Raw genomic sequence first — 25815 nt, forward strand, 5'->3', positions numbered from 1 at the left:
TCGATGTTCTTTAGTCTGTTTTTACCTGCTTCTGTAAATGTTGATGATGTTTTCACTGTGGTGCTTTATAATGTGATAAGTATTTGTTATAGAGCCTGTTCTTGTCTAGGTGTTTAATTTTTTTTCCTGTTTTTTAACAAACTGTTCATAAGGGGAAAAAAAGCAAACCACCAAAACCACAAGCTAAACTCCCTGTTACGTCAGAAGTCTTGGTAACACTTGCTAGTTGATGCATGTAAAAATTGACTCTGTTTGTAAATTCTGTCTGAAATCACTATGGTCTCCATGGTGCAGGTTTTCCCAACAAGGTAGGTTTCGGTTAAAAACACCAGTGCTTTAAATAAATTCTTGTTCGGAATGCCACCTGTGAATTATAGAAACACCTTTGATTTTTACTTGTCATGAGTGTTCTACCTCTATTTTTCCAGATAGATGAGGTGTTTTTTTTAAGCGGACATTATAATCTCTGTTGAGATGCACCTTCAAAATTTTCCCGTCAAATTTTTTGTGTTAGAGCAAATGACAGGATACAGATGGTTCATGTAAATAATCCATAAATGTGTAAACTCTCATGAAGTTGCACTTAAAACTTTTAAGACTCAGTTACTATAGTGCTAGTGCTTACCTTCTGATAAAGTCTACCCACAGTACTTATAGTGTAATTTGTCTTGTTTGCTTGATACTGGATGTATTCCACTAATACAAGGTTGGAAGTGTGTAATTGTGTTTGGATAGCGTTTCCTATTTTATTTGAGTAAGGCAGCATTATAAATTTTAAAATGAAATTTGTGAAATGTTATTTCAAAACTGTCCCCCCTTACAGACAGTTAATTTCTAGAAATTTTGCCAATACATCCATTTGATGGGACAGCTATTAATAGTTTACAAATGTACTTTGAGGCATTTTTAAGTAATTTTGCTTCCCATTTTTTAAGTCAATGGAAAATTGTCTTTGACTTCAGTGAATCAGACTTCATGAAATCTTGTTGTCATTGAAGACATTAGAATTAAATCATAATCACATGACATACCAGTGAAATGAGGTTTTCATCTAAATACTGCCATTCTTAATACAGAATTGTAAGCTTTTTGATGTCAGCTGAAGTTCTGCGGAGAAAAACTGATACAATCTAATACCTGTTAGCAAACATATTACAATAAAGCATCTGTAGGATACAGAATCTGTTCTGGGAAAGATTTTGAGCTGAGTGAAAGCAGTGCCTTCTTGTGCTTGGAAGTCCCGCAGGTCATCTGGTCACCAAATCCCAGCGATACAGCCAGTGCTGAAGGTGTTTAGGCTACCCCCAATCCTGATGACTGGTTGCAACCTCCCAGTTCCAGGATCCCAGTTTAATAGAAGCTCACAGAACGCTGGGCTCTTTGCATTGAAGGCCAATACAAGATAACAGCCCACCTTGTTTGGAGAGAGAGTATCAGTGAGGGAATCAAAGGTGCTTTACCTTTGTTTCTTTGTCTCTAAGCTCACATTCATGCTGGTTATTATATTTCCCATAGCTTTGACATTTGCCCAACACCACTCAGTTCCATGATTTCTGTATTTTTAAGCTGTGCTTGCGTCAATTTGACAACAGATGCAGTGGGTGTCAGGGAATGATGGATCAGCAGGGGTAACTAGCTGCTTATCACTGCTTTCAAATTGTATTTTCACAGATTAATTGACTTTGACAGATGTCATCTTACTCTTCATTTGAGTACATTCCAGATTTACTTTACAAATTGGACCAATTTGCATATAGGGTGCAATCAAGAAGATCTATTTCTGATGACATTTCTTAAACGTATGACTTATGCATTATAGTTAATTTTAATCATTTAAATTCAGTTTTTGCAGCATTGTGTTTATTGATACTGATTCATAATATAAATTTTAGTAAAGCTTTTGGCAAGATTGTTGTTATTCTGGAATTCGTTCACTTGCCATTTTAGAAAAAGTGATTTGTACCTTGATAAGATGAAGACATGCATTATATGTTATTCCAGTGTTAAGAATCAACAAGTGCTTGGTTAGTATCACGTATTTTTTAAAGAAGAGCTTTTGGGCTGAATTTGGTAGCTTTATTGCTAGGAGATTTTTTTTTTTTTTTTTAATATTAGAAATTAGAATTAGAAAGTCTGTCTAAAGCAAAAGACTTTCTGGTAACTGGAGATATCGTAAGTGATGATAAAAACTAGGTGAATGAAAGCTGAGCATTTAATGGTAGATGGGGATCTTGTTCAGGCTGTTCTTTTGGAGAAGTCTGCATATAATTTCAGCACATAACCAAACTGGATAAATAAGCCTTTAAAAAATTAATTCTCATGTATTTTCAGTAAAGTAGCTTTTGGCAGTCATGCAAGCATCTGTAAGAATGCTTGTCCAGGAGTCATCCTGAATTCAGCTGTGGGGCAAGTACTCTTCTGGTACCTCCCAGCTCACGTGCTGTGTAGGTCCAGCCTTCCAGAAATCTTCAGGAAAAATCAGGAAGTATTGAACATGACATTGGTGATGGTTTTAATACTATATACATGAACAGATTCACTGCAAACCACTGCAGTCTCTTGTGCAAGTCAGTAATAAATTACTTTAAATGTTAGATACTGGATTTTATACAAATGTTATTTTGTCACTTTAGGAATAGTGATTTTTAATTTTGGTAGGACTTTTATTATATTTCTATGTGTAGATTTTGCTTACACTCAACAATGATAAATATTTTGAGGAAACAGGGTCTTTTGCACGTGAACTCTGAATAGCTTGTCTGTATATAAAATAATATATGAATAGTGCTTGTCTGTATATATAACAATGCCTTATTGATCAGTGATTTGGTGTGACAGTTGGTAGACTTATGATCTTAAGAGATATTTTATTGTTTCCTCACCATAATGGAGATATAGATGCAAATTTATTACATACCCTAGATTATTGGTGGACTGCAAATTTTGCTGAGTTTTCTCATTAAAAGCTGTTTTATATTTGAAAAAAGTCTTACATTGATATGCCATATCAAGGAAAACATTTATTTTTACCATATATTCCATAAAAAACTAATAATAAACCAACAAGCTGATAATCTTTATGCCAAATTGAAAGCTGTGAACAAATTGAGTTTCTTAAATAGCTTCAGCAGAAATAAAAATACTACAGAAACCAGGAAATATTCAGAGCTTTATTGGGATTTTTTTAAAAAAGCTGAGTCGGTTATTATACTTTGCTATTTAATTGTTGTTAATTAGTACTCTAGCAGACTAGCTGGCAATAGAATATGAAATTTTCATCAAAATATGTGAAATTATGAAATTTACTTGCATTTTCAGGATAATTTCATGATATAATGACAAAATATGCATTTTTCAATCTCCTAAGGGAAGGTGTTCTGTATAGGTTTATGTAATAGTCTAATGAACAATACTGTAGATTAATTCTCAAGAAGGATAATGGCAACTATTCAGCCACAGTGCTGCCATTCAACATGTAGAGTATAAAAGTTGGGGTTTTTTTAATCATTGTGGCTTTCATTCTTGATTTCGTCTCAGATTGTTGCTTTATGACTGAAAATTTAACATTACCTTAAAGTGTATGAATTAAATCAACTGAAGGGGAAATGAGAAATAGAATTTTTCTCAGCCGATACTGCCTTAATGCTTTTGGTTTATATATTTCACTGCATGTCTTCACCTTCACTGCATGTGACCATCTCTCTGTTTCTGCTCATTCTGTCCAAATTCACATCCATGTTTCCAAATTTTCTGAAGAACAAGGACGCTGGAGTCTTGCATTCCAGAACAGGACAGTCTAGACCACCTAAGTGCTAAACCTGGAGCAGCACAGAGGTATCCTTATTTACTCAAATCATAGTTCCAAGTAAATGAGGCATTGCTTATACTATATTCCTCATATGCTCTGCATAATACTTTCACGTATTTATTTTTTTTATTCTCTATTGATGTGTAAGTGCATATATGCATGGATTGTCCATAGGTAATTTATAATCCCCTAGAAAGTATGTTTAAGAGGTAAATTTGAGTATGACATGAGTGCTCTTATCCCACTGTGCTCTTCAGCCATGAAGGGATGCCCACCTGTAAATATTAGTGTTAATATTAATACACACCTGCCAATGCCCAGAGTGTCCTCAAGCTGAGCCATGACCATGAGTGCTGTACTAGGCTGTTTGGCTATACGGAATTGTATGTGGTGTCATCTTAGCAAGAAGAAGGAAAGATGAAGGAAATTGTGATTTTAAATGTATTTCTAATGTGTACTGCTCACAAGGACAGCAGAGAGAGCAGAGAAATAAGTATATTCAGCTCACTAGAGCTATGTATTATTTTGTCCCTTTTCACAGGAAAGCATTTCCTACTCTCAGCTTTCCCACCCTACAAAGAGTGGTCACTGTGTCCTTTTTTTCTCCATTGCATATAGTGTCACAGTCTAAGCAACTGACATAAGGAGTAAGAGGAAAACAAGCCCCATAACCATCCAAACAGAAAATGAAGAGGGTGACGTCATTTGAGTGATAATGCTGCTGCATACAGTGGATCTAACTGTAGGCTTTAAGTAAAGCTGCAGTATTTAATATCTGGTTCCCTGTGTATCTACCTTGTATTTGTCCTGATAAAGAGAAAAAATTAAAAAGTAATAAGAATATACAAAAAATAAACCTGGAGAAAACAGTTTGAGGACAAAGGGAATTTTAATTTTTAATCCAAGGGGATATTTTTGGTAAGAAAATATATTCTTTTAAAACATGGTAAACATCTGGTAATGACCTCTGCTCATGCAAAAAAAAATATTTTGTATTTTACTGCAGTATTTTCTTTGTTTTGGAGCACACTGAATCACAGTGTAGCACTCATCAAATATTGCAGAGGGTACAACTCATGAAAATCCTCTGTGATTAGATATAATTTGATGTTTAGATGTCTTCCAGTTCAGACACTCTATTGCTCTTTATAACCACAAAGGTTTAAAAGGAAAAAAATATTTTTTGAGTATTATTTTTATCTATTTGTTTTGCCCACAGTAATTCATTTTTAGGTTAATACATGACATTGATTACATTGTTGCAAGTTCCTATACATGTTTCTTGCACTAGTGTAAGATGCAAGTTAGGATTTCTTAACTTTTCTCATCTGTCAATGAATAATCATTGCTCCCTGGTTTTGACCACTTGTGAAATACTGTCTGCGCTTTTTTGTTCTAAAAAAACTGATATATAATGATGATTATCAGAGGTTTAAAATTGAAAAATCCCAATTACTATGGATAATAATGGAAATTTTGGAACACACGAGGCTTGCAGAGGTCTTTATAGTACATATATAGTCCTGGGTCATAATGGTGAAGCATGCTTTACCTTTGCTCTTGTATCTATTGACTCATATTACTGTTTCTTGTTCTTATTTACTATCTAAGTAAATGTGTAGACTGTCAGACGTTTTAATGCAACAAGATTTTTGAGAAACCAGGTTTTTATTAATACTGTGGCAGCGTTATTGGAATCTAATCTATTGCAGTATTTCTTTTGCTTTTGAAATTTAGATTTAAAAGCATTTTTTTTAGTTCACATCTGAATAGTATTTCCTGGTCCTCTCTGCAACGTTTTTTTCCTGCCGTCTACTCTGCATTTGTTTTTTATGCTGTCAAGAGAGGACTAAAAGGCCTATGAGGAGGAATTGTTTCTAATCAAATACGGACTGTGAAGTGGGAACCAGCTGCACATTCAGTCAGGATTAATGTTACCTCCCCTGTTTTGTTACCTCATAACTTTCACACCATCAACATCAATCAAACTTAATCAGGGCTGTGTGTCTTAAACCTCAAGTTCACCAGCATGTCCATGCAGATAGTTGTCACTTTTTCATCTGTCAGCCATTTACGTTATTACATTTACAATACATTAATAAATATATAATCCTCATATTTTTGTATTCTTTTTCTTCTCTGTTTGTTTCTTTTCTGACATATCATTTCACAGGCAGTCCAGAAAAGTGGAAAGATATAGCAGCCAGAAACAAACTAGGAAAGGCTCTGCAACTGAAACAGAAAGGTAGGACTGCTGATTGATGAGTAAACATCTCTTATAATCAATCTGATTCCAGTTTTTGCAATACACCTATAATACAACTTTGAAAGTAGAACATCTGTTATGTTGTCATAATTTACAGTATTATTATTTACTTTGCATCCATATTATTAGCACTGCTTACTGTGTTGCATACATATGGAATTTTTCTGGCATTCTCCATCATTGCAGATAAACTCAGTGGTAAAGACTAGCAGTCCATCCATTTTGTGAGCACAGATCTGAGACCCATTGCCACTATCTTGGTCCCTGTAAGATGAAATGTGGAAACATGTAGCATATTTCATTAGTAAACATAAACTAAACATTTTCTGCAATCTACCAGTGATCTTTTTTGCAAAAAAATCTCATCTAGCTTACAATAACTTGGATGATGAAAAAAATATATTAACAAACTGTCACGGAGGCACTCCGAGGTTAATTTAAGGGACAACAGGGTCCAAAACAACTTTTATTAAACCGATGAGAAACAGGGTTTTAGCACTCCAAAAGTGACTTAAATAAAGGTTCGGATATCAGTTGAGGAAAATTATTTAAGGGGCAGCAACTAATACAACAGGCGGTCCACAGAGTGCATGCATGTGGCTTCACTCAAAACAATGCCGGAGCCGTCCCCGAGTCCCGGAGAAGTATACACTTGCGGAATTATTTTTAAAGAGATACACGTACTCGTAGTGAGTACGGGAAGTGTACACTCGCGATTCTGCGAGGGTAAATTTACTTACACATGCAACTGTGCACGGAATACCACACGTGCTTACGGAAGCACGGGAGGAAAATACACTCGCGATTGTGCGAGGAAAATAATTTAAAGTACACGTGCAAGTGTGCACGGACTAGTTACACGTGCAAATGTGCACGGAAAGTTATACGTGCTTGTATTAAGCACGGAAAGTACGCGTGCAAATGTGCACGGAAGGAAAATACACCCGCGATTCTGCGAGGATTAATTTTACGCGTGCTCATATGGAGCACGGAAAGTTATACGTGCATATATGCACGGGAAGTATAAATATACTCGCAATTCTGCGAGAAGTTTTACTCACAGCCGTGGCGGCGAGGCAAGCGGAGTCTCCATCCCGGCGAGGGGGGCTCTCGGCGGCAGCGGCTAAGCTCGTGCTCCAAGAGACCCACACAAAAATTGGCGGAGTCTCGATGAGAGTCCCGTTTTTATCTGATCAGACCTGACTGTAAGCATTCTAGAAGCTCCTCTGCACGCCCACTCACTGGTGCCTTGGCACTCCCTTCTCCTAATGGTCCTGGCCAGGGTGCTCTGGGGCCAAACAAAAGAAGCTGTTAGCCTCAAGTAGCAGAGAAAGAGAGGAGATATGCCCACTTCTCCATACTGAAGGAGGGAGGGGGAGAGAGGGGGCAGAGAGGGGAAGTGAGGGGCAGTTGCATTCTGCCACACAGATTGATAATTCAAGATGTCTCTGATCAAATTAATTTCATTTTATCGTATAAAAGTCTTAAGTTATGCATTTAAATCTGTATAGAAAAATTTATAATCTGTCATTACATAAAGTTAATATAAACACTGGGACTTCAACCTTTGTATTCATTGAATTCTCCTTGTGTTATCATTGTAACTTTTAGCTTTCATACTACAGTAATATAGGTTTATGTATTCAAATTATTAAGTAAAAGTGAAAAAAAAAGCCTACTAAATCAGAAGTACATATAATTAAGTTTTAAATGCTGTGTATTGGCTGAAATCAGAGCAGTGAGGAGGGGTGAGATCCTAACTTTGTCAGAAACAGATTTATGTTCCCTTGATTAGCAGAGGAGCAATGTACATCTCTTTACCACGTGAGGGTTGAAAAACTTCCATGAAAAATACAGACGCATTTGTCTTTCAATGCAAATGCACACTATGTAGCAAAGTAAATGTAAGAGTTTCAGATGGTAAAAGGGCAGAGCAAAGAGTGAGAGATACTGGCAGAGTACAAAAGGAAATCCCACATCACTTGCAAATCAGTGTATCAGTATATACGTTACCATTTCAAAGCTGATACTTCAGTGGGTGAATGGGGGGACATCTGTCTTCTACAGATGTTACGATCACTGCATAGGTCAAAAACATGTACCTCAATAAAATCTGTTTACCCTAATTAGTGTTTCACACTAATCTCAATATAGGGAAGGTATAAATCATAATCTTGAAATACTTAAAATTTCAGATATTGCAGGTGATATAGGAACCAATTTGCAGGGACTATGATTATGAATTGTTACACTGAAGGTATCAGTAGCACATGGGCTCCATCTCGAAGGGTAAGCATTATGAGAAAGGCCTTTTGAGGCTTGGGCAACATGTTTCTCTGCTTTGAAATTACCAGCCTGGACATTTCAAAGCTCCTCATAATTCTAAAGTACAATTGAGGATTTATTCATATATATGAGAAAGCATGAGTCTGGAGGCCACTGTGAAATATTGCTACAGTGTTTATATACAGAATTTGTATTGGATTTAATAGATTTGAAGTTGATACTTTAGTCATTCCTGTGCTGAGATAAATTTGGCATTGATACATTCCCAGGTATTGGTTCTGGTCACTACCTAGTGCTAGTGTTTGGAGTGGAGGGGAGGGTGCTGCTGGCTTGAGGGGGCCAGGGGGTTGTTTTTGTTTTTAAAGCAATATGGAATCACACGTGGTAAAGACTGAGTTATTAGGGGGAAAAAAAAAAATCTGTTCTTTTTTTTTTTTTCCCTGAAGTTAAGAGAAGTTACCAAAAGTGTGAGTCCCCATAGTTATAACTTACTTTCCAGAAGAAAAAAAGCCAGCTCTGATTTTTAATGATTTTAAGAGCAATAAACTCAGTGCAACAAGAGCATAGGGAAACATGAATTGTGCTTCTTGTTTTTACATCACCATGGGACATGGTGTAGGCTTCTGTTTTCACAAAATGATTCACTGCTATTAGATGTGAGACACAAATGCCTAAATAAGCCTGAGTGCTGTAGTTTATAATTTCATCATAGATATAATGTTGCGCTAGTGCCAGAAAGTTTTCATAACAGGACAAGTAATTAATTTTCTCATCAAATGGCAAATATAACTCAATCCTATTTCTTTCTCATCTCTCCATTTCTGTCTTAGATTTGGGGTTTATTTTGGAATTTGCAGATCTGATCTGCTATTATTAGCTAAGAAGATTACTGGAATAAGATATCAGCATACCATCAGCTTTTCTGTACAGCCTTTCAACATGCTATATAAGATCATATATAAGATTAACTTCTCTGTTTTGTGACAGCTTAGGAAATGTACGTAAAAGGAAAAAGGCAGATCTTTTCAGGATAGTTTACAGAGCCTAAGAATTCTCTTCATTCAATGAGATAAGCCTTCAAGATGGGATTCAGTAAACTCTTGTGAAGGGGTAAAACAGATTACATGAAAATTTTCTGTGCTTGTAGGAATGAGCAAAACTGTGGTAAAAATTGATTCGTCCCAACCCTTAAAAGTTTTCTTTCGGCCCTAACTGATCACCCCAGAAATGCCAGATTTGAGTTTACCTATCATATGTGTTGTGATACATACAGTCTTTACCTGTACTTGCTATATTCTACATAGGACCCTGTGCCAGGGGTGCACTGGATTGGCGATGCTCTCCTATTCTTAGTTTTTCTTTATAGTTCTATAAGTGGCACCATGTTTTATTCAGTACATGCCACTGAGGCATCAGCCTGAAGAGAAAGGAATTTGAGTTTTCTTGTGTGCAGGCAGAGCTGGAATCTGTAGGACTCCCCTGCAGACCATTTCCAATTGAATTAATAGATTTGCTGCTTGTAGTGTCACCTTCCTGTGTGAGGAACCAGGAGAGGAGACACTCTCGTACGTGCTCATTGCAGTTTTATTGCTCACCAGGTATTGTTTCTCCTCTGAATTCCTCTCCTCTCCGTACTTCTTGTCTCACTTATGTCTCATTTCCTCAGTCCTACACTAGCTTGTCTCCCATGCTTGTTCCTATTTATCTCATTCACCTGATCAGCCATTTCCAGATTTCTTCCTTTCAGCAACTGATCTTTCTCCTAGGGCAGCAAGTCCTTAATTCCATTCTAGCTTTTCTCCAGTTCCCCTTTAGCTGTATTTTCATTTGCACCTCAAGTAGCGTATTCATCTCACTGTAATACCCCAGCTAATATAAGTCTTAAGCCTAATTTGACTTCATTTTAGTTAAGGAGATCCTCTATCTTTCTCTCGTGGAAAGGGACAGGTCTGTAAAAAGGGTGTTACTGAAAGAGCAGGAAGTAAGTTTCTGAGTCTCAGGTAAATTGTCCATTCTATAAAAGCGGAACAGACTTTTCTAGTGCTTCACTGGGCTCTCAGATAAATTCCAGGGTATTTAGCCTCTAAAATGAGAAAAATCTGGGAACACGATGACTTTGTTAGATGGGAGCATTCATTTATAGTAAAAGCAAAAAGCACTTTCTGGCACAGAGTGGGATCCATGGTTACCTTATGGATGTTATAATATTTAAACATCTGATAAAAGAGATACTTAGAAGCTAGTTGCATGTAATAGTTGCAATGTGTTACTTTTACTGTCAATGTGGAGAAACAGACGTTTTCAAAACTCAGTTCATCTTCATTATTGTAAACATCTTCTAGAATCAGGGCAATCAGCTTCTGCGAGAATGTTACTGTTCTCACCAGGATAAGCCAGGACTTAGGCTAAAGAAGCGTTAGGGTTTAAGAGAGAGAACATAGCAAGGGTAACAGGAGCCTGGTTTTGTTGCATTGTGACTGGACTTCCACATAAGCTGTTGTGGCTAAATGGCTTTGACGCGAAACCTTTTCATTATCCTTGGTAGGCTACTGCATTTTATGTAATATATACTATTTTTAGGATGACTTTTCATTGTGGTAGTCACATGAACTGGACGGTCTCTTGGCTACGTTGTGCCTTGTCGGAAAGTTGTACTGTGTGTGTGAAGGAAGACTTCAAAAGACTGCAGAAATTAAAACAAATAAACAAAACTAAAAACCCACAGTGAAAGGGTGTCACAGTAAATGGAAATTTTTGAAATTACAGCAGATACAGTAGTACTATTTACAAAATGCTGCACTGTTGGGAAACCAAGGAAGCGTAAAAAGGCACACTTAGAATACTTCGTCACTCTCCAAACTTGAAATGTTTCATGTTATTTTATACTTGCAGTGGATGCAATTACTAAACTACTAATAATTATGCTTTATTATACTAACAAGATTAATCATTTTACCATATGTTTTAATTATAGTTTCATTTGAGTTCCTTACAGCAGAAAGATACTTAAATAGATTCCTTATTTCAAACTCCTAAGGCAACCAAAGTAATTACATATGTGCTTACAAATTGTCCTTTTTTAGGACACTCATTGAAGTCCAGTTAATATTTTTTAAAACGCCAAAAGGTATGCTTTAGAACAGAAGCGCTTTGTGGTAAAACTGAGTATTCATATCCTACCCTGTGCTACTACTTATGTCACAGGTGTTGTTAGCTTGTGTTTCCTGTGTTTAAGATGCAGCTGGAGTTTTTGACCAACTGTCCGGTAAATGCAGTGCAGTTCAACAGTTCCACAATTAGGGTCACTTGTATCTGCAGTGGTGAGTGTTCTGCAGTTCATCATTTTGAGAACGGATTTGCATTCAGAGTTAATAACTTTGAAATATCAACCCTGGTCCTGCAGCCAGGATTTGGAATGTTCTTTGGTGGAGGGGGGCGCGGGAAGGTGTGGCTGGAGCTAACAACTGAACGGTTTCTTTTTGGCCCTGATGTTTTAGGGGTCTGCTACCATGTCTTTCTAGAAGGGGACTTCCAACCCCACGAACAACTGAACAGCCAGTCATTAGGGGAAAACATCACGCTCGCTCGAGGTCGAGTGAGCACTCTAGTATCAGACCCTTATGCTCTGTACATCATCTAGCGCCCGGAGGGTCGGCACCGCCTTCTCCACTTCTGACAAGGTTGCTATTACGTGTACAGCACAGCTTTCGTGTTCTGCCTCCCAGGTGTCAGTGTGGTGTTGTACTTTCCTGAGCATACATGGCGCGTTCACTCATTCTGGCACTATAGATTATCCTCTCCTCATGGTATTTACACTTCTCCCATATCCTTTATGCCGCCTATCTTCACCATCCAGATGGTAATTCTAGCTGTTGAACTTAAGTAATTATGCAATGTAAGAGCAAAAAAACAAAAAAATGGCTGTGTTTTGTCCGTCCATTGTTGTGTTTTGTTCTGTATCCATATGAAAATTATCAAAGTATTTTGCATAAACACTGTGCAGGAAATCACATGCTTTTCACAGGGCTAGCTCTCATCTTACAGGCTAAGAGAAAGTCAGTTGGTCTACATAGTGTGAAAGCCAACAGTATTTTGAACTTGCTTGCAGCCTTAGTGTAGGAGACAGAATAGTGCTTATCCAATACAGTGAGTGTGATATTGTTGTAACTAGCAAGTGTATTGAATAGTAAGCTCTCCCTCTCAGCAGTCTGCTGCTTCTCATCTTTGTTTTACCTGCTTAGTCTTTCCCCTAGTTATTAGAGGTGGCCCTGCTTATTTTAAATGCAAACTTAGCAGAGTTCCAAAGATGTTTGATGTGTTACACTCAGATGCTGGATCTAGGTATAAGAAATCAAGTAGCCAGGGTGCTCTGAAATAGTGCTAGCTAGAATTCAGCCGAAGGGGGTTAGAATATTTACTTAAGTAAGAATGTTAAAAATCGTGTACATTCTTCATGCACACACAGACATGCACCCCCGCAATACTAAGGTTAAAGCTCTTGGTCCTTTTTGAGTTCAGGGAAAAACAACACGTTATCCCATGGGAGTAGGTACTTGCTGTCCAATTCTCTTTGCCCTTGTGCTATTATTGCATCAGCACAAAGAGAACATAAAAGTTAATAAAAAACTAGAGGTGGCTTTTTGTGTTGCCCTTGGACCAGTGCAGGAGAACATACTTAAATTGTGAGTCAAAATCATAAATGGTTCTTAGAAAACTGAATATCATTCAGTGGTTTTAGACTAGTACCTTATTTAAAAACAAACAAAACAAAACAAAAAACCCACACACAAACAAAACCCCAACAAAACAGAGAAAATAGTTTTCCTTAATTGAAGGTCATTAGAGACATTAAATGTGAGGCCTTATCAGTTTTTACGCAGTATCCAGACCTGGGTATGTGCATATGGCATACACCAAATGCCAACTTTTTCAATCTCATCTTCAATATATGAAACTTAATACATGTTTAAAATTCAGAATATAAAAAATTCTCTTCCTTTGGGTTATTTTATTTTTATCTTCATTTCATTTGCAGAATACATCAACAAGGAAGTCCCACACAGTCTCCTCCTGCAGACACATCCTTCAGCAGTCGCAGGGGAAGACAGCTACCGCAAGTTCCAGTAAGAAGTGGCAGTATAGAGCAAGGTATCAAATAATGAGCTTACGATAGCTCAAACTCTTTGATTTCTTATATTTTTGTACTTAAAGTCTACTTTCATAACTACATGTTCAATGCTATAATTCTACCAATAAAGCAATAAGAAGAGAATGAAAGCATATTTGTACTCTGGGAAATCCAGTGGAATTGACTGGTGGATTATCACACATGGTTTAATTGCCTTAATTTTCTAGTACCCTTTTAAGTTTGTCTACTTTAGAATTTCTATTAGAGTTGTGGTAGTTTCCAACGTATATCTAGTTTGTATTCTGGTAAAGAAATCAGGGGCAAGTATTTTGACAGTCTTAGTAATTTTTTATTTTGTGGTTTATATTAATTGTTGTGCACTGTTAACATAGATCAATAATAAATATCACAAATAGTTTTTACCTCAAGAGTTCGTAGTTCAGAGATTAAAAAATTAGAATAATCACCATGGGAAATGTGAAAGCACAGGTCATGAGCTCTTTCTTTCTTAAGAATAAACTGAGCAGGCAACGAGTGCAGATCTTTTCTGAAAAAAAAACCAATGAAGACCTAGTGGTTGTGGAAGATGTCTTTTACATACTAATATCAAATAAGTATGAATATTGTTGTTTCCTTTTCTAGCAACACATAGCACACAGAGTATGAGCTATTATGGTAAAATGAAATGGCACAATGTACAATATTTGCACATTCAGGTTTTCTTCTGTGTTTAAAAAGTCTGGTTTTTTGTTGACTACAAGCAACAACTTAGATTGCCATGTACTGCAAGGTTTTCTTCTACATGGAAATTGAAGAGATGCTTCTAAGAATGAAATGTATTGTAGAGCTTTATAGAACTGTTGTCAGACTGCTTCTTTTATAAATAATGTTGCTGACTATGACCTTATCACGATAAATAAGCATAGTTTGTTTGGGTTTTTTTTTTGTATGGTGACTTACATTAACATGCAATCAGCTTACATTAATTTTATGGCTTTGAGCTGCGATGGCATACTACACCTTCAGTTAATACATAGAAAATGTATTCTTGTTTTATGCATGTGTTTATGTGAATGATTAATATACTAATACAAGTGAGTTTTGTTCATTTTCAACTTTACATTCGAGTCCTCTCATTTTGTTTTGTAGTGAATCTAGGACTGTCTGGATTATAAACTGGGTACAAACTACATTTACAGTTTCAATTTCTGCATATTAATAAGTTGGAAGCTTTTTAGGCAAATGTAAAAAGTAATTAATTTAAACTTTCTTTCATGTTTTTTTTTTTCTGCAATTTCGGAATTTGGTACAATATATAAACATGAATCAGCTTTTAATTTAAAGTTGGCTTTCCTTTGGATATTCATCTATCATCTTTCTGCTGTTCTTGATAACTGGTGTGCTGAGAATAAAATACTAGTTACGATTTGTTGAAGATGTGCAAAATGAATGTAAAACCATGAAAATAAGTAGAGATGCAATGTATACAGAAGAGAAAAGAGAAAACATAAGTTTGGCAGAAGGCTAAAGCTGCTCTAGGTTTAGAAAGTTGTTCATACTGTGAACGTAACCACGTAAAGTAACGCGGTTTCAGTGAACTCCCATCAATGCTCATGGTTCATACCCCTGCGTCTTACATATAAAATGTACAAGTAGGATGTGACATACCGTTTACTTCGTTGTTATATATCATATCGCCTATGTCAATATGGCCGTGTTACAGCACATGGAAATGAAGGCTAAAGAGATGTTCTTCTCTACATAGTACTTTGGTTTTGTCTAAGTGACTGGCTTTTCTATTTGAAGGGGAGTTTTCGTCATTTTACCCATGTTTAACATTTTGTTCAAGCTGAGAATGTATTTGCAGAGAACTACTAAATTGAAGAGATTTTATAAAATATTTTTAAATGGTTTTGTCAGTATCTTCTGTAATAAACATGATAGTGTGTATAAACTTAATATTACTCTGAGAAATTAAATTCAGTGAGGCTACAAGACCATAGTATTTGCTCTGATTTACAGTATCAAATCTTAATATCACTTTCACCTCTTTAATTGCTTGCAAATGACTATCTGGGTCAAATGAAGTGACTAGAAGTGATCTAACCCTAATGTAGGATTGATTCTGAAGCACACAGGGGTCTGTAAAAGGTTTCCATTAACTGTACTTGGAACTGAATTGTGTCCTTAATGACTTAATTTCACAGTCACCATGGATATAGATGATGTCAAAGTCTAGTGCAATATACAAATGTTATAGGGAACATTTCAAAATCCTTTGCATTTTCTTCATTTATAAATAAAGCTACTTCTTGGTGGTCAGTAATGACATCCTGCATTTCAAGGAAATACAGTATGATATATCATAAGGTGTCATTTTTATAGCAATGTACTTCTTTATACAAATTCTGTTGTGTCAAGAGGGTTGAATACACATCTAAATGTAAACATCTGTGAATCTGTGTCTGGCTTACAAATCACACTAATTGCTGTAAAAAGATGGAATGTCTGTATATTGAGAGTGGGTTTTTTATTTGCTGTTTGTGTATTCAAGAGGCATAGAAGAATCCAGTAAAGCAATTTTAAGACTCTCTGAAGATCTTATTACGGAAGGCATGAGAGTTAATGAGGGAACAGGAGACTGATGGTGGTTTTCATCTTGAGAAACAGAGTGAGATTTTAACTCTCAATCTTAGATGAGATTTTTACTCTCAGTCTTTAGCTCTTATTTGCAAATGATTTTATCTGCTAATAAGGCTTCTTCTAGGACTGACATTGCATCTTGGACATTCCATTTTGTCATTGTCAAGTTTAGAACTAAAAAGATAGTTGTTTCCTTGTGTCTACCAGATGATGTTGCCTTAGTTACTGCTCTGGTCAACAGTTTGAGAATCAATAAAAGCCAACTTGTGAGAAAATAAGGTAGTTTTAAAAGGTCCTTATTAGTAGACACACTTTATTTAAAAAAAATCTCATAGAAGTAATTCTTACAGAGAAGACCAAGGTAGCGGTCCCTATTCCATTAGAAAAATGGGGTTGGTACAGCTGATGAGGAACACAGACAGAAATCTTAAATGTAGAGGAAAAAGTCCAATTTAAGGACTAAAACCTCAAAACAGCATAATTATGCACACTATCAAAAAAAAAAAAGTTTTTTTAAAAAAAGAAGGCTTCTTGCTGATTGTGTTCTAAAGGGGACAGCAACTTTGCCTAGTTTTGGAGTGGGGGAAGGAGGTAGTTATTTCCACTTGGAATGCTTCTAACTAAATAGTATTTTTAGCAACTACAGTACATGCAGACTTTTTAAAGTGGTTACAGTTAAGACTATAGACTTCTATAACTTTTAGGCAATGTGGTTTTATTTTCATCCCAGTGATATTCAAAGAAGACATGGCTGTATTTCTTTCAGCTGTATTTCTTTCCTTTGCTGCCTCATCAGCAGGATTTCCTAGAGTGCGAGACACACTGGGATGTTACTGGAACTAAAGGTCTTGACATGAGTATTGAAAGTTATTCTGGTATAGGTGTGTCTGTGTGTGTTTTCAAACAGTCGTGATTTAGTAGCCATTGCTCTAACTTACGCTCCTTAAGAAGTGTTTTTTATTTCTTTGTTTAAACTGATAATTTTATTAGAACCTATGAATATGAAGGTGTTTGGGCTCAGTGGCTAATGTAGTGGAATTGTAAGCCATGGTAAGGACAATACTGTGTTCTCAATATGTCACCCTGTGCCGAGCTCTAAGAGATTTGCATCAGTGGCTTTTTTTATTTACATCATGTTTGAATGGATCTGTGCAAATCATTAAGAGGGGTGGGGATCCTGCGTTGACTTTGTTTTGCAGCTGTTTCTATAACAATTTTGTTATGTAGTTAAATGGTTTTTAAATGATACTTTGTATAAAGCGTATTTCTGTGATCGTTACTCAATACTTCCTCTTTCATTGCAACTATCAAACATCACAGGAATTCTTGCCTAAATAGAATTTGAGGTTGGGTCTCTATGCTTCTGTATAATGGTTAATCATTGTATTGATGAAGGAAATGAATACTGTCTGAAGATCCATAGCACTTTTCTACACTCCTTCTTAGCTGCAGTAGGTAACATTAGGGATAATATTGGGAAATCTAGAAAGCGAATAAGAAAAATTATATTATGCATTATTGAAATTTATGAGCCAGCAAGATAAATGTGCAATGGTTGGTTGTAGTACAGAAACGATCTTTAAGAGCTAATTCTTGCAAAACAGGTCTTTCTCCCTGTATCTGCTTGAATTTGGCTGTTCACAGCATGGTTTCTTTTTTGTAGCCTCAAAAATTTGGTTTCATGTTTCAGAAGCCCTATCATGAGAGTAATGTTTGTGATAATCAGCAGCCTATTAACATGTAAAGAGCATCCGTAAATGTAACTGAACTGGTGGTGTTGTGCATGTTTCCGGTGGCATCTGTTTCTGGCAATAGTCCTTATGCAGTGACCTTTGGAAAAGCGAAAGTGTGACCAGCATTAAGTACCACTGTATCTCAGCTGGGGTCAGAAAAAGCTGTGTAAGCTTTGGACGCAGCTTGTGTGCCAGGTCAAGTGTGTGTGCGCGTGTGTGCTGCTGTTTTGTGAGGGAAAGCTACACTGAAGGCTCTGCCCATACTGAGAGGAGATTACTTGTATGAAGTTCATGTGTGTAGTATATGTACAAGTGTTTAATGGTAGTCAAAACATGGAGGAATGAAGTGTTTTGATCTACAGTGTTTTAAACAAAGAGAAATCAGAATTTCGTACAGAAAAATCAGTATGTTGTCAAATAATACATGTGAGTTGCAAATATACTTTTATATTTTACGAACTTAAGATCCTGAAAAATATGAATAGCTAGTGAAAACTGTTCTTTGTGTGTGTGCTTGATCATTGAAATGTCATTGCAGTGAGAGTATGGCTTGAGTTATGCTAAAAGATCAAACCCTTAAAGTTAAAACCTTTTTTCAGATCCATCAGTATAAAACGTGAGTGGCAAAAGAAAAACAATAAGTCATTTCAATTTTAGATATTAGTCTCTTAGTGTTGTTTGTTTTGTCTTCATATTTCTGGCTTTATTTTGAAATTATTAGGTGGCACTGCATATTTTGAGGCAGCTTGTGGAATCTTTAATCACGCTGGAGAGTATTTTTTCTCAGCATTGCTAACTCTTGCAAATGAATTCAAGCCTCATCATCTTTTATGTTTTCCTTAAAGTCCAATTTTCAATAATCCAGTGGTTATTGAGTGTTATAGATTGCGGTTAATAGAAAATAAATTTGTAACACTCATTATTGCAGAAAAGGCTTCAGAATCTAAAACAGAACTACATGATTCAGGAGAGAGAGAGATGCTTAAAGCAATTTTAAGAATTTTATGTCATTCATAAATTTGAGTATGACAACACTGCTCGAGCAGAATATTTAAAGAGTCCACAATCTGCATCTCAGTAACTTCATTGTTCCTGTTAATTTTAAAGAAAAAGTCATAGGCTTTATTATTTGTCATGGTTTGTCATTTTAATTTTCTACATTACTTCTGCATATGCTGGAATACTGCCTACTGTACATGCCATTGTCACATGTAACACATTTCTTTATCTAACTTTAAATTTGCTGATTTCTTTTTCTGTTTCCATCATTCCGTGCATTTAATTCATTGAAGAGCAAGAGACTTTTAACTCTTCCACAAAAGGTAAATATTTATGTAATTTTTTACAAATGTTTGACAACTGTTAATACTGACTTTTCCTTCAATATATTCCATGTCAGTATATAGTACTTAGTTAACAGTGCTTAACAGGCAAGAAGGTTGTTTCTCAAACATTTATATGCTATCTGATGCACCTGTTTAGAATCTTAAAATGATTTCTCTTGCGATTTCTAATTTTCCTATTGAAATGCAATATAATGGATTTAAGAGGAGTAGTCATGGTATTTTGCCCGACTCAGAAGCAGCTCAGTTGAGTTAAAGTTCACTCAAAGACTTAAGATTTTACCTAAGCTGCTCTTGAGCTCTGCACAACATCTACTTCTAATGATGCAGCCGTGGCTCTTGGCATCTGTGAGGGCTGTTTCCTTGGTCTGGGCTTAGGAATAGTTGAAGGTGATGATGGTCAAAAACTATCCTTTGTATGCAGACAGATGCTGAAGAATGAGCTGGTTTATTTGCATGACAAGCCCTTGACACTCAGAAAATTAGTCACATTGTAGGGCACATTTCTGGGGCAGATGTACAGCCCTCACCTGCTATGAATTTGACCTCCTATGAATTTTCCGTGTCTGTGCTGATACCAGTGAATCAGTGAGTTCAAACAATAGATATCTAAGGCTGTCCTGCAAAGTGAAAAGTGTAGTCTGTCCTGTCCCTATCACAACAACAATGTAGAGAAGTCCTATTTTTTTTTTTTCATTTTGCTGAAATTAGAAGCTATCTCGAAATCAGAAACAAACTGGGAGAGAAGAAATGAAAAAATTAATCCCTTTTAATGTTAACAGGAAAATACTGTGCTGCATAAACATTAATAGCACAGATTAACCTTTACTGACCCCTAGTGCCGAGTCATGCAGATCTTGGGACATTCTGGTCTGCATACATGCTTTGATGGGTCAAAGACAAGTTGTGAGTTCAGCTTGAATCAGAATACCTCCTCCAACATCTTTACATTCTGAAAGAGTGAATCCCACTTATGCATTCATACTTGCTTAGGTAAAAATACAGCACCTGTTCCTCTAGCTCTGAACTCTAACACCTACACCAATACTCAGGAGTATGTTTTAATGACAATGGTAAAATAAAAAAGGTGAAAAGAAATAGTGTTTTACATAGGTATTAGTAATTAGAAGTTATTTTGCAGTGTTAAGAATGTACCATGAAATATCTTAAGAAAGTGCTAAGAATTTCACAAATTATTTCTGTCATTTTTGCCTTATTTAGTATTTATATTCCTTTCAAACAGAATAATACAAATCAATCATGCCAGTTTTTTATTTATTCCTCCTTCAAGTTTACAAACCTTGCCCTGTGATTTGGACTGCAGTGGATATTTCTCTGAAACAATTGACTTTATGCAGACAAACTAGACCAAGCCTGTAACAGATTTGTAGAAGAGCTTGTTTCCACATGGAGGGATCTGGTTCAAGATTTGGGAGTGTGTAGAATGTGGCGGCATCTCTATGTGCCCAGATTCCTCTGGCTCAGAGGAGCTGGATTCAGATGCAGCCCAGGGGCAGAAAAAAAAAAGTTGGGCAAAAGGAGCAAGAAGAAGTGGAGTGCTGTCAGTTCTGGGACACCATGAAAAACTTAAGTTGGGCTGAATTACGCTAGTAGCCCACTGACATTTCTAACTTTCCTCAGAAGAAATAAGAATAAGAGATAAAAAGAATAGACAGTGGGTGAATGGGAGAAGAGAATCTGAGGGTTACCTTACTGCAGGGATGCTTTGTGTGTACATATTGCAAAGCTCATCTTGAAGGCTGAACAGAAGTAACCTGTTACTACTTCTATTATTTCTGAAATGCTTCATCCTGGTCCAACACTGGTGTGAATCCTCTCCCCTGTGCCACACAGCCAGCTCTACCATCAGTCCCCCCCTGCCCTCTGGCTTCCCTTGCCCACTGCGCTGGGGATTCTCCCATCCAAATCTCACCACTGCTTTATTCCCTTGCCTTTGTTCTGGATGTTGGTTTTGCCAAGTTTCTTCTCCAGCTTCCACTTCTCACTTCCTCAAACCAAATACTGTTTTTTTCCCCCCACTTCCCATCCACAGAACATCTATGGAATGCAGACAGATGAGACTTGTGGATTTTGCTGTGTACAAAGGCTAAGTGTACATTCCTCTAGACTGTACTATAGTGGTAGCTGTCATTGTTCAACTTTTCTTCTTAGTATGAAGAGAATGAGAATAGGTCAGGTCTCTGTTGGCTTCTGGGATGAGTGCAGTTCCCTGTTGCCCTGCCAGAACCTGCTGTTGGTGCCCCAGAAACAATATTACTATGAAATAATTTTCATGAGATAAATCTTCAGTTTACTTTTCAGTAGCTTACTTGTGTAAGCAAATCTTTCTCTCGGTTTAGAATTTTAGACTTTATACTCAAAGTCTGCATCATAAGGATGTGTGATATCTGCTGGTAAGGGTTACAGCTATCTGAAATCTTGGTGCCAATTCCTTCTTGATACATAGCTTAATCCAACATTTAATAGTGTGGGTAAGACTTGGAGGATTTCCAAACTGTACTGTTTGTCTACATCTCCTTTCTGTCTTGACCAACTTGAACAGAAATGTGAAATGCCTCAAGAGCAAATTCTGCATTTATTGAAGACTTCACCTTTACAGAAAATGGTATAGCCTGTACTAAGACATCCATAGGTTTTCTATAATCTAGGAAAAAACTGATGTGGCTGCCGGTTTCAGTCACAGACCAGGGGATGTCACCAGTCATTCTGGCAGTAAGGCCATACTTGGGCTTGGGTAAGAATGTCCTTTTAGTAAGGTATTTTCACTTAATGATTGCAAGCAATGGGAAATTGTTCTTGTGCGTAACCACCTGACTTCTTAAATAGATGTCTTATTACTTATCTGACTTTACCTAACTTCATAACCACATCTGCTAAACTGAAAAGCCTTTTATTGAGAGAAATCTTCTCACATGTAAATAATTATGGACCCCACTCAAACCACATACCTTCTTACGTTTTAGTAATTTCTTAAATCTGTTTCTGCAAGACTGTGTCCTGGAGTTCGTATAGTTCTCATGACTTCTCTCTGAATCTGTTTCACCAACAGTATGCCTGGAATGATAATCTTCCTAATATATCAGAATACATTTACCTTTGATAAACTGGATATCTTCCAGTTTCCATGTTTTTTTTTGATGTCCTAAAACTCCTTGTCTGTATGGCACTTAAGAATTTCTGGTTCTTTTTGTAAACACAAAGGTTTATGTTAACATACTCTGCCAAAATTTCCCTTCTCCTTTCTTGCTTTATTATTTGCTATCTAGCAAAAATTGCTATCTAGCAATAAGTCTCCATTTCAGAGATAGTGATATTTTGCTGGAGATACATGTGTAGCATGTACAGCAGTTCAATTTTGGATATAAGGTATTTTTTCTTGGAATTTGGTGGTGGTCACACTGCTACACAGGAGTTACTTTCAGTGCTAAAACAATTCTAATCCCTTTTTTTTTCAAATGTTTGAGTGGGTTCTTATTAGATGTGACTTATTGTCAAGATTCACAGCTTTCCAAAGTCTACAGAATGCAGAGTCTCTTTTGTGATTGTTGTAATGTGAAAGAGGTAGATACCTAAAAAGTTAAGCTTAGAAATTAAAAATTGGAGCTAAAAAGGCATCTATAGCATTTTACTATTCCTTGCTAGGTCAGTATTGCTGTCTGGGTTACAATCCTTGTTTGAATAAGCCCACATGATTCCTACATTGTGCTACCAGCTTCATATATAGGTGTTTATAGCATTATGCCATTTAAGAAATTTTGCAAGTAATATATATTTTAGGCCTCTTTTCAAACCTTAAATAGGGGACTTAAAACCTTCAAATTACTTCAGTTTTGCACAGGTCACTACTGTTAGTGCAGCTTTTGTGGCTTTCACTGATTTTCTTAGTATCGGTCTGTTGTTGATGCTAATGCAGGTTGAATTTATTTTGAAGTCACATTTCTTGCATTGTTAGATTCCCATTCTGTGGGTAGTAGAAACATGCCATGTGGTACATTCTGTCTATCTACTAACGTATTTAAAAAAAAACAACACACAAAACCAAAACCAACCAAACAAAAAACCCTACACAAACCAAACCCACTTTATCTCCCCTACTATATTTGATACATTAATATAGTATATTGCTTATGGTTCTCTCATTCTGTACACAATGGAAAAGGCAGCATATATTCTGAAGAGTGAGGATTCTAGTCAGGTCTAACTTCTCTATCAATTAAACAGTAGATTGGAGTTGAAATGTGTCCCTACTAGTTTTCTAAGGATAGAAATAAAGATCAAGGCTGTCAAGAAGTTAATGCCGTCAGAAATAACTCTATAAACCTTACCATAGCACTGCCATACTAAAAGGAGTATGATTAGTATATAAATTCTTAGTGAACAGATAATGTCTTAGAAAAACTGAGAAATGGCCCTTATAGAAAAACAAGTGTTAGCCTGTCCTGATTTTCTTTGGGAGTAGATTGCAGGCTGAAAATTAGATCTGTACCTATTTTCTTTCCACAACTTTACTTTGATGGAAACATGTACCAAGAACTGCCTTTAATGTTAATCAAAGCTTCTGTCACAAGAAATACTAGCAAGTCTGTTAATTACTTTGAGTTAAGAAAATCCCTCTTCCATTATCTGCAAATGTTATTTTTTTTTTCACTAACAGCATGATCACCTCTTCAAAGACTGGAAATCCAGATGTTTAGTTGTACTTCCAACATGTAGCATATTTAGAATCCCATAAGATCCATTTTGAGTTACACTCCAGGTTACACAGTCTTCATAAGAATGTTTCTTGAATGACATGTGAGGAAGAGACCCAGGAGGATCTGATGGACATGCTAGCCTATGGGATAGGAGATGGTCTTCATCTTGGTAGAGCACATCTTCTTCCTTTGAATGCAATTCACAGGGGAAGCCAAATGGGACTTAGCAGTGAGTTGAACTTTTGTTTGACAGAAGACCATTCAGAACTACACTGGGCTATTGATTCTTGGTAGCTTGGTGTGGTGGGTTGACCCAAGCCAGCAATTAAGCACCCACCAGCTGCTCACTTACTCCATCCTCCACGGTGGGATGGCGGAGAGAATTGGAAGAGCGATAGTGAGTAAAAAGTCATGGGCCAAGATGAAGACAGTTAATAAGTGAAGGGAAAAAATTAAGAAAATGAAAAAAAAACCCACATACCCCACCACCAACTGATGCAAAGGCATCACTCACCACCTCTCACCAGCGGATCAATGCCCAGCCAGTCACTGAGCAATAGCTACTTTGGATCAGCTGCCCTCAATTTTATTGCTGAGGATGATGCTGTGTGGTATGGAACATCCCTTTGGTCAGTGATGGTCAGCTGGCCCAGCTGTTCTCCCTCCTAGTCTCCAGTCATGTTGCTGGGAGTGTGGGCAGCATGAGAAACAAGGGTGGCCTTGGTTCTGTGCAAGCACTGCTCAGCAATTGCTAAAACATTCCTGTATTAACAACACTGTTTTAGTTACAAATCTAAACCTCAGCACCATACAGGCTGCTGTGAAGAAATCTACTTTTATCTCCGTCAGAACGAGTACACCTGGGATTAAAGGAGTCAGACTGGTTTATAAATATATTAATGGAATTGAAGTATAACATTTTGATTCCATTCGTATGTCTGTGTTTTCTCTCTTGCATGGCTTGATTGTTTGTGTACTCAATTGTTGTACAACCTTCACATAGTTTATTAGTAGTAAAAGCTTTAGCTCTGAACTTGCACCCCTTGTCTAAACAGCTTGCTGAATGAGTTCCTGCAGTTACTACTTATACTGATTGATATCGCCTCTGAATCAGCAGCTCTCGAAGAGATGAGTTATAGCTCTTTGAAGTATGACTTCTGACACCACAGAGAGTAACATGTTAACACAACTGATATTGATGGTAGTTGTACCACTAATTTGAGACACTTATGGTAAATCTCCCACTGTAGAATTTAGAGGTGCTTCCATTTGTACATTACCGTGTAGTCCTTCCTCTCAAGAGCTCCAGGAAAAGCACTCTGTAAATACTGATGTCCTTAAAGAAAGTAAATCCATGCTTTTCTAAGTGGCAGGTTCAGTTCTCGAAATATTGTTTATGTCAAATTTTTGTTACCTGTGGTAACCAGCTATGTTCCAAGAAAGTAATGTGATCATATGGTGGTGTTACCTATGGTTGTTACAGCTTCCGCTAATGTGCTTTTGCTCCTGTGTTAGATTTTTTTTTTCTGCTTTTTGTGATAAACTTGTAAAGAGCATACCAAGCTACTTGTCAGGGAGATTAAATTTTCCATCACAGAATTGTGCTAGATACAACATCAGTTCAGATATTCACAGTAAACAAAGCTGGAAAGAACAATGTTGTATTTTTTGCATCAGACTTACATTTCAGACAGTTATTGGCTTAGAAATACATTAACAGCTAATTGATACTGAATTACATTTTACTCCAAACACAAAAACAAATTTCTCCATTAGAGAATTTATATTTACTTCACAGTCCTCATTAATTGTTCTCATGTTATTTTATATAATCATATCTAATAATGAAAACCAGAACATAAACTTATTGTTAAGGTTAAGTATTTGAACATA

The 25815-nt window shown here is 36.6% G+C and overlaps 1 protein-coding gene across 9 annotated transcripts in view; it reads left to right on the forward strand.

The window, feature by feature from the left end:
• RIMS1 (regulating synaptic membrane exocytosis 1) overlaps nt 1–25815 on the forward strand; it is a gene marked incomplete at both ends in the record, with an annotated part of 309929 nt that overhangs the window by 211439 nt on the left and 72675 nt on the right. For 4 of the 9 annotated variants that reach the window (XM_080342605.1, XM_080342607.1, XM_080342604.1 and 1 more), the window contains one exon: nt 13396–13508. In XM_080342605.1, the coding sequence (XP_080198731.1) occupies nt 13396–13508 (113 nt within the window). Of the gene's footprint in view, nt 1–3756; nt 3835–5981; nt 6054–13395; nt 13509–19156; nt 19187–25815 lie in introns of all 9 variants that reach the window. The other 5 variants (XM_080342600.1, XM_080342601.1, XM_080342602.1 and 2 more) reach the window with 3 other exon arrangements.

Source organism: Nesoenas mayeri (genome assembly GCF_963082525.1).
Source record: "Nesoenas mayeri genome assembly, chromosome: 3".
Classification (NCBI taxonomy): Eukaryota; Metazoa; Chordata; class Aves; order Columbiformes; family Columbidae; genus Nesoenas; species Nesoenas mayeri.